Source organism: Lissotriton vulgaris, chromosome 10 (genome assembly GCF_964263255.1).
Source record: "Lissotriton vulgaris chromosome 10, aLisVul1.2, whole genome shotgun sequence".
NCBI classification, from domain to species: Eukaryota; Metazoa; Chordata; class Amphibia; order Caudata; family Salamandridae; genus Lissotriton; species Lissotriton vulgaris.
The window spans coordinates 549,843,538-549,860,866 of NC_141698.1; the positions used below are offsets into that span (position 1 = coordinate 549,843,538).

Here is a 17,329-nt window from a genome sequence, read left to right on the forward strand (position 1 = left end):
GCATACCCTGGTTATGAAGGACAAGTGATCCTTCCCCCATGATTATTGAATAATCAACAGGAGACTGAATGGATCAGCACTCTTCCTCCCCCCATTGATTGATTGTGATTAGCAGCGTGCAGCTGTGGGAGAATTTCGAAAGAGATTCACGAGTGAGCTAGCTTACAAGTAACAACTTCCCCTTGGTAACCAACCATGGCGGACAATTTTGGACTCAGCTACACCACTGAGGAAATCGACGCAATACTTGCCAGACCTCTACTGCTCATAGAAGGTGACCTTTCTCAGACTCTGTCTTCCACCACAGATTGGGATGAGCTCAGTGAAGCCAAAAGAGAACAAGTCAGAACAGCCGTGCACTGCATCATAATGACGGAATACCTCAAAGTAAATGCGGCCCCCAGAGGACTATGGGTAACGAATGCCCCTCGCATTTTTCTGAAAGATTTAGCCTTCAGGAAAGACTGGTCAGCCATTTCTTGGAAGTGCACCAGGGACTATCTAGTCCTAATCATAAAAACAGCCACTAGGCTGGCGGATCAACTAACGGTCAAGATTGAAATTTTGGAAGCCAAACTAAACAACACAGTCAACATCACCATTTACAAGAACCGCCTGGATGAAATAAATAAGGAGATGAAAGACACCCAAGAATACCTTACGCAAACCAAGCTGCAAAAACTGGCCAAAGAACTAAAACGATTCTCGCTAGAACGCATACATCCATATAGCAGTAAGGAATACAAACCAAACGACAATGCCTCCAACTATGACTCCAACAGCGTGTCTTCTAATGATAGCTCAGATCAAAGTGGAGTGAGTTTCCCAATCGAGGCAGAGATAACTACCAAAATAGAAGAGGGAATCGCAGAGGCCGAAACTTCTGGCGCCCTCCCTATTTCCAGACGAACACTCGAGGGATGCCATTTCATCCATTCAACCCACACTTCCAAGGCTGGCCTAATCCATACTTCCAGATGCCACCCCATATGAACCAACAGATGCAACAACAAGCGGGTCAGAACTACCAACAAGGGATTCCTTTTTTAGGGACTGGCCAGTCAACTCAACGGACAAGGAAAAGAGGAGTAACCTGGTCCGACCAAACCAGACAAGTCCAGACAAGGAGTGTGACAAGAGCAAAAACAGGGTCAGGTGCAACAACCTCATTGTAAACCTCACCAATAAGACCCTTACCAACGACCAAGAAAATGTACTTAACAAAGGCCAGGGATACGTACCCACTCCAAAATTGGACATTTTCAAAACAAAATGTGAGCTTGCCGACATCTGTCTAACATTGAAACTTAAAGCCTTTTTCAAAGACCAGCCATTACCAACAACAGAGGGTGACACCTCTTTGAGGAACAAGTCCACCTTCTGTCCCCTCAACTCTCAAGTACCTATCGAAATTTGCACATTCGAACAGGTCATAATAATAGAGGTCGACCAACTCAGCCAACAACCACATAAGCCATTCCAAAACATAACAAGAGCAGAACAACAAGCACTGACAGAGCTAACAAATGACGGAGAAATCGTAATTAAACAAGGCCGATAAAGGCGGAGCAATTGTTCTACTAACTGCTGATGGCTATGATAAGCAATGTATGGACCTACTGGCAGACACAACATTTTACCAAGTACTCACTACAGATCCAACTGCACGACTGCAGAGAACCATATCCATGATGGTTGAAGAAGCAGAGGCCAACAATTGGGTGTCCAAAAAAGAGGCCGATTACTTGGAAACAAAATCACCAAGAACTCCCTATTTCTATTCCCTCCCCAAAACCCATAAAGAGAGAATGCCACCACCGGGAAGGCCGATAGTTTCAGGGATAGACTCAGTCCTAGAACTACTTTCGCAATTTGCGGATCAATATTTGAGACCTTTGGTCCAAAAGACACCGACATACTTGAAGGACATGCGAGACCTCCTAAATAAGCTCCAAAATTTCGAGTACTTACAAGAATCAATACTATTAGTGGGTCTCGACGTCGAAAGCTTGTACACAAGCCTGCCACAGCAAAAAACACTGGAGACCTTAGAAACAATACTATTTAACACAGATTGGCCCCATAAAACTCCCAGACACTTCGTCTTGGAATGCTGCAAACTGGCCCTAATGGAAAACCTTTTCCAATACAAAGAAACGCTTTATCTACAATGCCACAGAACATCAATGGGCAGCACATTTGCCTCCAGCGTGGCAGGGCTCCACATCAGCACCTTTGAAAGTACCCACATCCAAAACGAAGACAACCCTTTCCAACGTCGAATCCTTTTTTGGAAAAGGTATATCGACGATATCCTGCAAATATGGAATGGAGATGCAGCCAGCCTGGAGGAATTCCACTCCTGGATTAACTCACGAGATGAGTGACTAAAATTCACATACACTGCTAACAACAATAGCCTGGACTTCCTGGACATTACCATCTATGCAGAGAATAACAGCTTACACACTTGCACCTTTTTCAAACCAACTGCAAAAAATAGCCTGCTCTCTTTCAAGAGTTTCCACCCCCGTTCCCTGAAGGAGAATCTCCCATACAGCCAGTTCCTCAGATTGAGGAGCGACTGCAGCAAAACCTCGGACTACAAAAAACAGGCCAACGACTTATGTGAAAAATTGATAATCCGCCAGTATCCAAGAAAAGTGATCAATAAATGTAAAAAGCGGGCTCGCAATCAACCGAGAGAAGCCCTTTTAGAGACAACACAGAAGCCACTAGAAAATATAATCACTTGGGTCACGACCTATAGCCCGGTGACCAATAACATCAAAAAGATCATAAACAAAAATTGGAGGATCCTTACATCAAATTCCCTCAATTGGCAGAAACCGAGGTTCGCTAACAAAAGGAGCCGGAACCTGAAGGACCTGTTAGTCCACACCAGACCTCCCCCCAAGAAACTAAAAGACAAACCTGGCCTGTGGGATAATCAACCAGTAACAGGACACTACCCATGCGGTACCTGTTCAGTTTGCAACCTTACAAAACCAACAAAGGAACTGCAACTACTAACAGGCCTCAAATGGAGGATGAGACGACATACCAACTGCAACACAAGCCAAGTAATCTATATGATTACCTGCCCGTGCCAGATGCGGTACGTCGGCATGACGTGCCGTAAAGCTAAACAGAGACTATGTGAACATCGCAGTAATGTCAACTGCAAAAAAATGACTACAAAAATGTCAACCCATTATTTAGAATTGGGACATTCAACTACTGATCTACAATGGGTCATTCTAGAGACTCTTGACGTAATAGACAGGAATGCAGCTAAGATTCTTTTTGAGAAAGAGCAATACTGGATACACCGTCTCAAAACGGACACCACAGGCTTAAATGACAGCATTCCCTGGTTGAGTTTAAATTGATAATAGGTGTAGTACTGTCCAGGAGCATGAACCCCACTGTACTCAGAGTAACAATATCATCACCTGGACCACCCCACCCTTGTGACTCCATCTTTTGCCATATGTGCAATATTACAACCAGTGACAAAGAGCGGCCTCCTTACCACTGAATTCTGTGTAAAACCACCACAACCCTGATAACCAGTGTAATGTTCCAAATACATACCAGAACCACCAAATACCGTTTTGTAGTACACCTCGCTGCAGTAGTCCCATAACCAAGCAAATTTCGATATCCACATGTGGGTTCATGGAATAAGTTCACATTTTGGAAAGAGCCATATGTATTGAGGCGAGACACCCAATTAAGTTATTTATTCTCTGCATCACCACAAAACCACTTTAATTAGGTTAATTACACACCTAACCTTACATGTAATTTTATGAGATTATACTCATGTTTATTGACATCCAACAATGTATATTTCACAACTCTTCGTTTTCCTTTCATCATTATGCGAGTAACCCAGAACCACCTAGCTTTCAGAAAGCAACTTAAAACGTGGATATTTGACAAGTAATCCTCCTCCCCCTCCTTAGCGCCTTGAGACCCTCTGGGTATGTAGTGCGCTATATAAATTCTCTGACTTGACTTGACTTGACTCCTCGCTGTCTTCCAAGAGGGTACAAATAACCTAGGAAACGAACCAGTGAGGCAGAGACAGCACAAGCTGCGCTGAAGGAGAACAGCCCCAGGTAGCGTCTCAGGGCCACGTATGGACATCGACATAACCACAAGTATAATAAAATCCTCAAAACGGTATTTTCCATTATTCCCCGCAGTGAGGCGCTCCCTTCATTGCCGCCGACCCGAAGAAGTGCCGATTGTCACTTCAAGAGGTACGTCGTGTCGCTAATGCCGCCACCCCTTTCCTTCACATAAGTGTAACAGGAAGATCGATACACATGATACACCCGCTCCTACTAACGAGCTAGAGTAGTCTATAACCGCTGTTTACGATAAACCTTATCCTCCACTTGCACTCGCTCGAAAACAAGCATTGACAGCGAGCGACGCCATAAACGTTAATCCAGATCCCTCACGCACACCCGCATGTAGACTAGCATTGATAGCAATAATCGTGCCCGCACCAATCAGTGTATGGCAAACTACGCCAAAGGGCCCACCCCATGAAGTGCGCATCCTCCCCCGAGAACCGCATAAATCTTAATATAGTAACTTTTGAAAAAAAAAATGGACTAAGCCACCATAATTGCACCCTCGGAGCATGGTCCACTCTACCACTCATGATAATGGTTTTCTCAGAACAACATGAGAATGTATGGACACTTAATAGCTCACTGAGAATGAGAGTGGTTGGAATCACATCAATTTACACTGTTCCTAAACGAACCTACCAGAATTCACTAGGATGAAAGTGGTTAATATAACACCATATCAGAATCGCACTGGCACTGGAACGAACTTACCTGAACTTTATATACCTCCCTCACAGCATGAAATAACCACCGTAAGCATGAGGATGAGAGAGTCGACACCCCATGCGAGTGTGAATCTGTGTAAAGTATTGCCATTTTTTAGGTGTTTTACAAAATCTAATTTATTTTGATATATGTACTATTTGTACATAACTGTGTGTCTTCCCACCTCCCCTCTCCCCTATATGTTTTGTATGTATATGTTTTCCTTACAGTTACAATGCGACCTCCCATTCACTAAAGAAACAGGTCATAATTACCTATTTTTTTCACTTTTTCACTACCCTGCACTGGTCCTGAAGAAAACCCACTGACCTATATAGGCGAACAGGGCTGAAACATGTCGACCGTATTTTAAATCACTATATCAGTGCGCTTGAATCCCTTATCATTCCATAGCTGCACACTAATTTTTCAATTCAGTTTACTCAAACCCAGACCAATTAAAGTTTCAGTCTGTTTGTTCGGGTATCTTAAAACTACCCTTGAGCACTTATCACCCATTGTTCACGATCTCTACTGTTTTAACTAAGGGTAAATACCTCCTGGCGGAGGCTGCATAAATACTGACCCAAGGATTATGCACACACGTGTTAACAAGAGCGGGGAGACAACATATACTGCTACGAGATCCTAATTTACACGTGCATGAGGGTCTTTTGCTTGGGAGACACCCCATATCGACCTGCGTCCAGACACATGACACACACTAACATAATGACCTGGAACATCTGCGGTATGCACACCCTGTCACACCGTTACTCTGTCTTCTCCTATCTACAGCGGCATGCGGTGGGGATTGCCCTCCTTCAGGAGACCCACATGACCCAGACAGAGCTCGACAAACTCCGCAGGCGCTGGAGGGGGCAAATTTATGGCACAGCCTTTTCTGTGCATGCGCACGGCACAATGATATGGGTGAGGTCGGGTGTCCCCTTCATTTGTAAGGAAGTAAAGGTGGATTAGAAGGGGAGATACTCCCTAGTGCGGGCGGCTGAATGGTTGCTGAATGGTCAGGAAGTACTCTTAGGATCCCTTTAAGCCCCGAACATGGACCAACGATCCTTTATAGCGAGCTTGAATCAGGTCCTTCACTCATACGCTGGCCTTCCCTGGCTACTTGGTGGGGACTTCAAGATGGTGCTGGACGTGCGCATGTATCGCTCTTTCCCTCCCCTCCGAGCTGCAGCAGTGATGTCCAATGCGCAAGCGTTCCGGGACTGGCTCTCACACTGGGAGATACATGCACCTCCAAAAAGAACTGACCCAACTGCCACCTGTGGTGCATCATGGGAGCAGGGGGTCGCCTTCAGGTCTTAAAGGCAAGGTACCCTTACTTTAATGCCTTATAGGCAAGGTGTCGTCTTTCTTTGTTTCTTTATACTCTACTGCAGCCTACTTGCAAATGCCTGCAATTACAGGTTTTTCTATGGCAATAAAGCATTGTTGTATGCAAATGTTTACTGCTGTTGGGAGAGTACAACTGTGTGTATGCTAATTCACATAATTTTCAGCAGCTTTGCCAGTTTGGAAATGTTCTAGGCTGCAAATATATGTTTTCACATATGTATATATATATATATATATTTTCTATATGCTCCAGGATCCCGCACATGGGCGGGGATTATTCATAGATTATGACTTTGATGAGTATACCCCTGGATGAGAACTAGGATAACAGGTAAGTAACTAATCCTTCTGTGCTAATGTATCTGATTACTAGGTTGAAGTTGCTGCTGGATTGCGATATAAACCAATAAAGATAATTTTAAGGAAAAAAGAACAAAGTATAGCTAGGTAAGATACAATCTGTGTACCGTGCACTGTTTGTAGTGGTTTTCTGTAGGTAGTGCTACATCGGAAGCCTTCTTGTTATGCGAAATGTTAATTTTGAAGGGTTTCCTTTAATTCAGCATTGTGTCATTATTGTGACTCCTCTTCATATTGTCCTGCCATTCGAACCCAGTGTGTAGACTGTGGAACGCACCCTGCAGGACATAGGGGGAGGGGTCCCGCAATCTTCTTTACACCAAGTAAGAACTGAAAATGGAGGCAGAGTGCAGATATTGATGGGCTTATCTTCAGACTGTTTGTTATACCAAAAGCCCATTTAAGCCAAAATCTGTATTTATGCCAATCATGCCAAAGGATGCAATCGATGTATTCCACGACAGGGTAACAGATGATATTAAAGACCTACACCATCGAATAAGTCATCATCCCAAAAAACTCAGTCAAAATCAAGTGGAATACAATCAACTGATGGAAAAATTAGGCAATAATACTGAGATCATCATCAAAGCCTCAGACAAAGGCGGTAACATTGTATTGTGGCCTAAAGCAGACTATATAAGAGAAGCTGATCGGCAGTTGTCTGATACTCAATGTTATGTGGAAACAACCAACAGAGAATACACAAAGGCATTGGAAACCCTGCGGAAACACCTATTCCAATGTAAAAGAGACAATATGATTTCCAAGGAGGAGTTTAATTTTCTATCAAATGACTCACCCATTTTGCCTTCAATATACTTTCTCCCCAAGACTCATAAAGAGAGAACCCCAGTCCCGGGACGCCCAATAATATCAGTAATTGGAAGTGCAAGTGAGCACCTTTCACAATACATTGATTTCTTTTTACAAGATTTGGTCAGGGATTTACCGTCATATGTCAAGGATACCGGTGACTTTCTAAGTAAAATTGGTAAACTCAAGTGGGAAGACGGTATGAGAATGTTGACATTGGACATTGAATCCCTATACACATGTATTGATCATCGAGTGGGAATTAGTGCTATTGAACATTTTTTGTCCACAAGACCAATTGAATATTACGAGCACAACAAAGTAATCATGAAAAGTATTGAGTGGTGCCTAAATAACAATTACTTTGCATTTGCTAAAAAGATATATAGGCAATGCAGGGGCGTGGCAATGGGGTCTTGCTTCTCCCCCAGCTATGCCTGTTTAGTGGTTGGCTGGTGGGAGGAGCAGACATTAAGGAAAAATCTGTCGTCAAAATATGGTAACAATATTACAATTTGGTTACGTTTTATAGACGACGTCTTTGTGTTGTGGAAGGGGGATGATGAAAGTGTAAAAACCTTTTTGCATGACATTAATGTGAACGAGATGAACTTAAATTTCACCTCAAATGTCAGTGTTAAAGAGGTTGAATTTTTAGATACCAAGGTCTATGTAGAAAATGGGGAACTAAAAACAACATTACATAGAAAAAGAACAGCCGGCAACTCGACGTTGCATGCCTCTAGTGCTCACCCCAAACACCTAATTGACAGTATTCCCTATGGTGAGCTTCTTAGAATAAAACGCGTATGTAGTGATGAGGGACAACAAACAATATGCATACGAGAGGCAGTGGAAAGATTCCGCAAAAGAGGTTACATGGCAAAAACTCTACAAAGGGCTTTGGATAAAGCCCAGAGTAGACCGAGGGAATCATTATTACCAACATCAGAAATAGAAATCTTGGAGGAAAGTAAGGACACCCCCAATACACCCAGGCTGATTCTTACCTACAACAACCAGCATCGCCAAATTCGATCAATAATTAATCGAAATTGGGCGATAGTGCAGACAGACGCAGTCATAACATCTGAACTGCCTCCTAAACCCACATTAACTTTTCGAAGAGGCATTTCAATGAGAAACAGAATAGCTAAGAGCGTCCCGGACCTTAACACTAAGAAGAAGAGCACTCACTGGTTACCGGAAAAACAAGGTTTTTTCAAGTGCTCATCCTGTCGGGCATGTAAATTTGGTGTAACCACCAAAAAATATACCACTCCATTCAGCCCGAGGGAATTTAATATTCAGGGATGTCATGACTGCAAAACTGAGTATGCAGTGTACATTCTGACGTGTACTTGTGGGCTCCGTTATGTGGGCAGCACCAAGCAGCAAGTACACGTCAGAATCTTACAACATCTACGTGCTATCGTAAACAACGATAGCACGTATCCTGTCGCACGACATTTCAAGGCAGTCCATCAGAACAACCTGGCGGATTTGAAATATTTTGTCATCGGAGCGGTGACTGAAAATCCGCGTGGTGGCAACAGAGAAAAGCGCCTTAGACAGCTGGAATCGAAATTCATAATTGAACTAGATAGTAGACAGCCAAACGGTCTAAATAACACGGAGGACCTCCACCATTTCCTCTGAAATAGTTCATCATTGATTCAGGGTGTCCCCGATTGGGGTTTTCTCTAACCTGTGTATCCTGTGTTTAAATATTGATTATTATAATGTGACCCCAGTGTCTTCTCCATTTTTATCTTAATTGTGATTTTAGTCTTTCACGTTATAAGTATAAATTATTTTTATCTTATAAATTTTAAAAATATAGTAAATTTAGAAAACCCAATCAAATATAAAATATCTCTTCTTTACACCAAAAGACACGAATATTTGGGTATAGAGAAAATATCACTTCACGCACTTTATTTGAAGACATATTTACATGCTGCTATAAACGGACCTTTGGGATCCAACTTGCAATTTTGCACATAATATCAGCGGTACAGTGTCCCATTGCATAAATGAGCTTAGGTCTGCATAAATTTGGAATTTAGTCCGCTAGATCTATATAACCAATTGTGGGAATACCTATGGTTTTAGAGGATGTTTCTAATTTTAAACTGTACTTAATATATAAATTTATCAAATGTATATTTTTATAATGTGAGATATATATTTTTGTATGTTATGGTATTTTCTTGAAAAACAATTGAAAATATATACATATGTGACCTAATATACTCAGCTTATTTGCACAGGGACCTTTTTGCACTTGGCATTGTACCTCTTTATCAATGAACTGGCAGTTATAAAGTATTTTGTTCAATGGGCAAATAACACTATGATAAGTTGGTAGTATTGACACTACGATAACCAGCATGCATCTGCATGTAGTATTTCTTCTATGTTTGCACTGGGAATGGGTGAAAGCATCACGTCTAAAAGTATAAAAATGAAAAGCGGACTACATCGTTTGTCGATTGAGAAAGAATACAGAGGTATTCGAAACGCGTCTGACAAAATTGTAATGAAATAAAGACCTGCTAATACCACGGAAAACTGGAGTCTGTATCCGTTTCTTTGGCTGTGTTCCGGCTGGGCGCTGCAAAGTGACTCGGAGGTATTGGATATATATATATATATGTATTTTCTATATGCTCCAGGATCCCGCACATGGGCGGGGATTATTCATAGATTATGACTTTGATGAGTATACCCCTGGATGAGAACTAGGATAACAGGTAAGTAACTAATCCTTCTGTGCTAATGTATCTGATTACTAGGTTGAAGTTGCTGCTGGATTGCGATATAAACCAATAAAGATAATTTTAAGGAAAAAAGAACAAAGTATAGCTAGGTAAGATACAATCTGTGTACCGTGCACTGTTTGTAGTGGTTTTCTGTAGGTAGTGCTACATCGGAAGCCTTCTTGTTATGCGAAATGTTAATTTTGAAGGGTTTCCTTTAATTCAGCATTGTGTCATTATTGTGACTCCTCTTCATATTGTCCTGCCATTCGAACCCAGTGTGTAGACTGTGGAACGCACCCTGCAGGACATAGGGGGAGGGGTCCCGCAATCTTCTTTACACCAAGTAAGAACTGAAAATGGAGGCAGAGTGCAGATATTGATGGGCTTATCTTCAGACTGTTTGTTATACCACTATCTCTTTTTTTCCCTCTAGTTTAACAGCAAATCTTTTACATGATGAAGGAGCCACAGCAATCGCGCAGGCGGTGAGACTGAACAGTAGACTGGAGTCACTGCAGTGAGTTTTTGTGCCACCACTACTGTCCCTCCTTGTTCTTCTTTGACTTCTTTTGCACGCTGTCCTATTCATGTAGGTGTCAGGAATAGTCAAGTAAAAAAAGATTTTTCCCTTTGGGTAAACCCTATGCTTTGTTAGATTAAAATATATCTATGGAAGATGCCTAGTGTAAACAAGTTGCTAACTGTATGGCACATTTATGTTTTTACACCTATAAATGTAGTAGGCATAGGGATTATATATTCACAAGGTAAAGACCTGTTTTATCTCTGCATTAGGTTGATTGATTGAGTAGCTTTATTTCGATATATTAGCATATCATAAAAGCATTACATTACAAAAGTGAATAAAATACATATAAAAACAGCAATGCGCATTGAATAAAATCTACAAGTTCAGTAGTAAAATGTCATAAATAGGTTATTTACCCAGGCCTAAGAACAAGTTAAAGTCAGGTGCAGCAAAAAATGTATTACTGGAGCAGCAATTTCTGTGCAGATCTTATCCGCCATGCCCAGCCCAGGAATTTTGCCAGGCAACAAGCGAAGAAAGGACAAGCATCAGATCGTAATATACGTAATGCCTCCAGGTACGATCTAGTTCCCAGGCTCCTGCATAGTGGTTTCAGCCATCTCGACCTGGGCGCTGCATATGCAGGACCCTCAAACAACAGATGGGCAACAGTCTCAACCCTTAGATCACAGAAGGGGCAATTAGGTACGGTTTGCAACGGTGGCTTCCAAGTAGAGGTTAACTGCCCTATTGGAAGCACTCCCACCCTGAATTTGAAATACAACGATCTGTCGCCCTGGTTGCAGATCAAGTCCAGGTATGGTTCTCTATAAGGGAGCTCCTTGATTGAGAGAAACTCAACAACAGATTTCCATAGATTGGAGTTACTCATTCTCTCATTATCCACCCATGACCAATAAATTTTCTTAAGCATCTGTTTAGATGGAGCTGTTTTATTGGCCCAACTTTCTCCTAGACCCAATTCATAGAGAAGCCGCTTGACTTCCCTGAGCCAACCGACCTTGTACCAGCAGGGTAGGGAGAGGAGTTCTCTTAGGGCGTCAGCATAACTACTCAATTCAGGAACATTCCATATCCGGGCCCATAGTAGGAGGGGGCGTAGCCTGACGTGTTCACTTATTGGGCGTGTACCTGCATCGAGTAAGAGAGGGAGTGTGGTGGTACTGTGTGGTACCTTCATAAGGTCCTTATGGAAGTTGTTTTCAAGGTATGTTAAGGTGACAACTCTCTGCACACCCCACAATTCCGCAGCATACAGTGCCGCACTCACCACCCTTGCCCTATAAATGTCTAATAGTGCCCCAATGGGTTTAAGAAATGAGGCGCGTTGTTCTTTTAACAGGGCCCCTGTGACCCTCTTGTGCGTCAGAAAGACCTTTTGGTGATGGGCCTTCCAATTCATGGTGTCACAAAGTCGAATGCCCAAATAATCAAACTCCCTGACTCTTTCAAGTGGGACTGAGTCTAGAACGGGAGGGATAACAGATTTCTTAAGGGAATTCAGGACAAGGAATTTGGTTTTGCTCACATTAATAGCTAGGCCCTTGGTGTCACAGAAGACCTTAAAGCTAGAAAGCAACTTTTGGATACCTGCAGGGGATTTTGAGATTAGGAGGGTGTCATCTGCAAATAGGAGCGTAGGTATTTTTCTGCCAGCCAGGGAGGGTGCATCTGTTTGTTGTTGGAGAAGATGTTCCACCACTCCGTTAACATATAGTGAGAACAGAGTGGGGGCTAGCACACAACCCTGGCGGACACCCCTATCTACAGGGATGCGAGATGTTTTTTGCCCCTGGTCACCCCACCTAATCTGAGCAAAGTTGCTTTCGTGGAACTTAATGAGCAAACCCAACAGATAAGATGGGATACCCAACCCCTCTAAGACATTCCACAGTTGGGCTCGTGGGACCAGGTCAAAGGCAGTCCGCAAGTCTATGAAGACTAGATACAAACTGCCCTTGCCCAATACGACCACTTTCCAATATAACATTAAAAGGCGAAATGTCTGTTCGATGGTACCTGTTCCCGTTCTAAATCCGGCTTGGAAATCTGACAAAACCTTATTTTCTTCGGCCCAGTGCAGGATCCTACCTAAAACTACCTTGCCCGCTACCTTTTGAGTTGAGTCAAGCAGACTAATTGAGCGGTAGTTAGCTGGGTCGTCCCGACAGCCTTTCTTAAAAATCGGGACGACCTCAGCACCCCTCCAGGAATCAGGAAGGCAACCTCCCAACACAGCCTCGTTCAGGAGCGAGGCAATTAATCTACTCCACACCTCTATGTTTTCTTTCAACAGATCACCAGGGATGCCGTCTGGGCCTGCAGCTTTATTAGCAACAAGGCACTTGATTGCCACTTCTACTTCCTTAATATTGAAGGGGAAATCATTAGTTGTAATGGCATCAGGGAGTCTGGGTAAAATATCTGTATTTGATTGTGCTACACCTAGTGGAACAGAGTATAGCTTGGAAAAATGAACAAACCAGGCCTCACCAGGGATGTTACAGGTCAGTTGTGCGTCTATGGGCTTATCCCTGGCTCTCATCAGGTCCCAAAACCCCTTGGAGTCTTTTTTGGTACTCGCCTCCATTAGCTCGCTCCAGAAATTGTGATCGTGTGCTTCCTTAGCCATGGCTATAGTTCTATTATATGATCCCGTGGCGATTCTAATTTTGCCTGGGTCTTTGGATTTCACAGCAGAAATGAGTTCCCCTTTAGCGGCCCGGCATTTTTGAGTATACCATTTGTCTCTTGCCCTGGAGGCGCCTCTCGTTGTGGTCCTTACCCCATTTTGGGGAATGATGAACAGTTCGCTTAGGGCCGCAATGGTTTCTGTAAAGGTCGCTAGAACAACATGTTCGGTGTCTTCCAAAGCATCAAGGCGCGACCTCACAACTGACATTATAGTCCTTGCTTGCGCCATCCTTCCCACATCCACTGCTACCTTGGCCCATTTTAATCGCCTGCCACAATTTGAAGGAACAAGTTCGTGGGATGTTTTCCACGTGGATGCAGACTTGACTGGGTTTCTGTCATGCCACGGCGGGGTGAGGGTTAAAGATAAAGGATTGTGGTCGCTGTCGCAAGACGATATGACTTCCATATCTTGGTGAAACGGCCATAGATTGTGGTTCAACATGATATAGTCTATTCTTGAGGTGTGTCCCACCCTGTTATAAGTATACGCTCCCATAAGATCTGATCTGGAACGACCGTTGGTTGCTCTCAGGTCGTATTCCATACAGAGTGCGTTGATATCTATTGCACTCTGCGTCCATTTTTGGATCGGTTTTAAGGCGAGCGTGGGAATACCTCTCCTTGTATCATCTTCCCAAGTGTCAAAAATGTCCTCATTGGCCAGTGGCTCGAAGCAACAATTAAAATCACCTGCGAGGAGTACATAGGAGTCAATACTACAGGTTTCTAATTCATTGTGCAATCCTGTTGAAGATAACGATGTTACCCCTCCCCTGGCCCCCCTTAGATAGAGGTTAAACACCTCTAACTTCCTGCCCCCCTGACAGTGTATGGTTATTCTCTGGAGATCAGGAGATTGAATAATTTTATGACTTACACTTAGACCCATTGCAATGCTGACCCATATGAGAAGGCCGCCAGACGGGCGACCTTTACTACCGTGTTGTTGAGAGGCTGGAACGAAATAAGTTGTGAAACCTACCCTGTGTCTGGGTTCTAGGCACCAGGTTTCTTGCAAGAGGCAGATGTTAAAGGGATCCACAAAGGCATTCCACTCTGGGATGTCCATATTGCGAGCAAGCCCTGCCACATTCCAGCTTAAGATCTTTAACTGGGCTTTACATGGGGTGGCCTGCCTAGACGGAATAACTGGTATAGCCGTATCAGGCTCTGATCCTGTCGCCACTACAACAGCTCTAGTAAGTCTTTGGAGGGGCTCGTTCTGGGATTGGGAAAAGGCCATAGCTGTAGTGTGCCCCTTCCCTTCTACCAAAGACATCCAAGGAGATGGCAAGGAAGTCATAGGGGGTGCGTCTAGCTCATACGCTCCTGCTTGGGTTCCTAGATTGTTTAACGAATTCGATGCCCCCTCAGTTGTCGGGGCATGTGGCATTACTTGTGAAAATGTGGGGTTAGTGTCAACAGATTCTGTCGTCAGAAATAGGGAATCTGAGGTCCCTAAGACTAAAGGAGCCTTTTTCGCTAATCGAGAGGCATGTTGCCTAGGGAGTCAATCAACATCTTCAAGACAGCCAAACCTGTTCATAGTTGGTGGGCCAGGCCAGCGTCTAGGGAAATCCTGATATTTGTTCAAGTGCCCCCTCCGTGTCTGGTGGTGTACCAGTGTCCAGTCACCTTCCTGGGTATTTGTGGAGCGTGGCGGATAAAAGAAGGACAATGGCCTAGGTACAATGGGAGAGCCTTCGCAGTTGGTGGGCCATGAGCAAATATGGTGGGCCGTGTAAGGGTCCTCAAATGTCACCACTATACAATCCCCAGGACTGGATTTCCTTGAGGGACCCACCCAGGGAACTCGACGAACCATTAAGACTCTGCTTCTCCGACCATTTGGAATCGGTCTGTTCACATTGAGCCAGTGCATTATCTTATTCTTCAGAGACCAATGGTTCTCGTGTTGGTCATTTTCAATCTGGGGGACGCCCGTCAACACAACCACGTAATCGTTGGCCTCCGGAGGAAGATCAATGTAGCCCCCTCGGAAATTATTCTTGGGGCGTGGGCCCTGGGTCGGTTGGTGAACAGCTTCGCTAGGGATAGGCTTTGAGGGAGCGCCAGCATTGGGGTGTACAGGAGTTTGGGAGGTAGGGAGCTTAGGAGTCCTAGTTGGTAGGCCAGCAATTTTTCGATCCACACCCACGGTTCGAGGTTTAGGCACCGGCCGTGTTCTAACAGGTGCTGGAGAGGGAAGTTGTGGGGCTTGTGGGGATGGGTCTTCTGCTAAGAGGCCCTGATTTTCTAGACTACGCAAGCCAAGAGTTGCCAGGGCTATGATACTCTTTTCCATCTCTAGCAGATTATTTTCAATGCGAGAAAGTCTGAGATCTAGGGGAGAAAGGAGCTTCTTTAGAGTTTCCCAAACTATACCTATAAATTCCCCATCCCTCTCTTCCTGGCCCTCTAAGTATGAGCCCTCAACCTCTGCAATTGTGTTAATAGGAGCAGAGGCTCTTCCCTCTTTGACCTCAACCCGTTGTGCCTGTGCCAGAGAGGCACACCCTCCTAATACATTAGTCACAGGTACACTTCCCACATTGAGCTGGTGTGCCACAGCAATTTTGGCCTTCTTACGTGAGTAAGCGGACCTAGAATTCCGTTTCCTTTTGGGTAATTTGCCTTTAGTGGTGTTACATACAGGCAGATCTGGAATTACCAGAGAAGGGGAGTTAATAGTAGCTTGCTGAATGGGAATAGCCACGGGTGGGTTCTGGTTGTCAGACCGAGTTGCGGGACACAAGGATGAAGGTAAGGTTAGTGGGATCGGAGACTGATGGACATCTGCCTGCGTAATTATGCAACGAGAAATGGGCAGACGCTCCGGGGTGACAGCAGTTGCTATATGGCCCAGGGAGGATTTTTTTGACATGGCAATATCCTGGGACAACCTTCTAGCAGTAGCCAAGTCCAAGGAAACACGAGACTGTAGTTTGGAAATTTCTTTGTCTATGGCTAGATTGGTGCGAGTGATAAAATCATCCATGGGACCGTTTGTTAGTGGGCCACCCTTGGCAGCCCTACTCCGGGTTGATCGAGAGCACATGGCTTGGTAAGGTAGGCGCGGAACCGAAGCCAACAGCAAGGGGGTGCAATAATGATGATCCAAGTGGCCGAGCAAAGGGCGATAGAGGGTGGCCCAGTCCAGTCCTCTCAGTCCTCGAACGGCCTCAAACGGCCCGCTCTTTGCCCGGTCTTCGCCCCGCGCTGCGGGAGTTTGCAACTGTGATAAGGGGTGTGTGTTGGGCGGGGGGCGGGCCAGCAGGGAGAGCGGACCGGATGCTGGCTCACCGGTCTCGCAGGGACTCCTGGTTGCTGGAGTCCCCGCACGCTCGCAGCCCCGCCGAGCCTCACGCCCAAGCCGCCACCGCCTTACTGTTCCTCTTCCTTGGATAACGGAGCCCCACGCACTCCTGTGCGAAGCAGCACCCGCGAAGCAGCACCCGCGAAGCGGGTGCGGCGAGAAGTGGGTCGGTTTGCCTTGTCAAACAACGCCTGGTCTGTGATGCCTCTGTCAGGTGAGATACGGAGTCCCAACAAGGGAAGGTGGAGGGCGCCTTTACAGACCTCAGGTGGGCGGGGGGCGGGCCAGCAGGGAGAGCGGACCGGATGCTGGCTCACAGGTCTCGCCGGGACTCCTGGTTGCTGGAGTCCCCGCACGCTCGCAGCCCCGCCGAGCCTCACGCCCAAGCCGCCACCGCCTTACTGTTCCTCTTCCTTGGATAACGGAGCCCCACGCACTCCTGTGCGAAGCAGCACCCGCGAAGCGGGTGCGGCGAGAAGTGGGTCGGTTTGCCTTGTCAAACAACGCCTGGTCTGTGATGCCTCTGTCAGGTGAGATACGGAGTCCCAACAAGGGAAGGTAGAGGGCGCCTTTACAGACCTCAGGTGGGCGGGGGGCGGGCCAG

The 17,329-nt window shown here is 45.1% G+C and overlaps 1 protein-coding gene across 1 annotated transcript in view; it reads left to right on the forward strand.

The window, feature by feature from the left end:
- NLRC3 (NLR family CARD domain containing 3) overlaps positions 1-17,329 on the forward strand; it is a 1,491,832-nt gene that overhangs the window by 1,071,701 nt on the left and 402,802 nt on the right. The window contains exon 13 of the mRNA XM_086941402.1: positions 10,596-10,679. Coding sequence (XP_086797528.1) covers positions 10,596-10,679 — 84 coding nt within the window. The remainder of the gene's footprint in view (positions 1-10,595; positions 10,680-17,329) is intronic.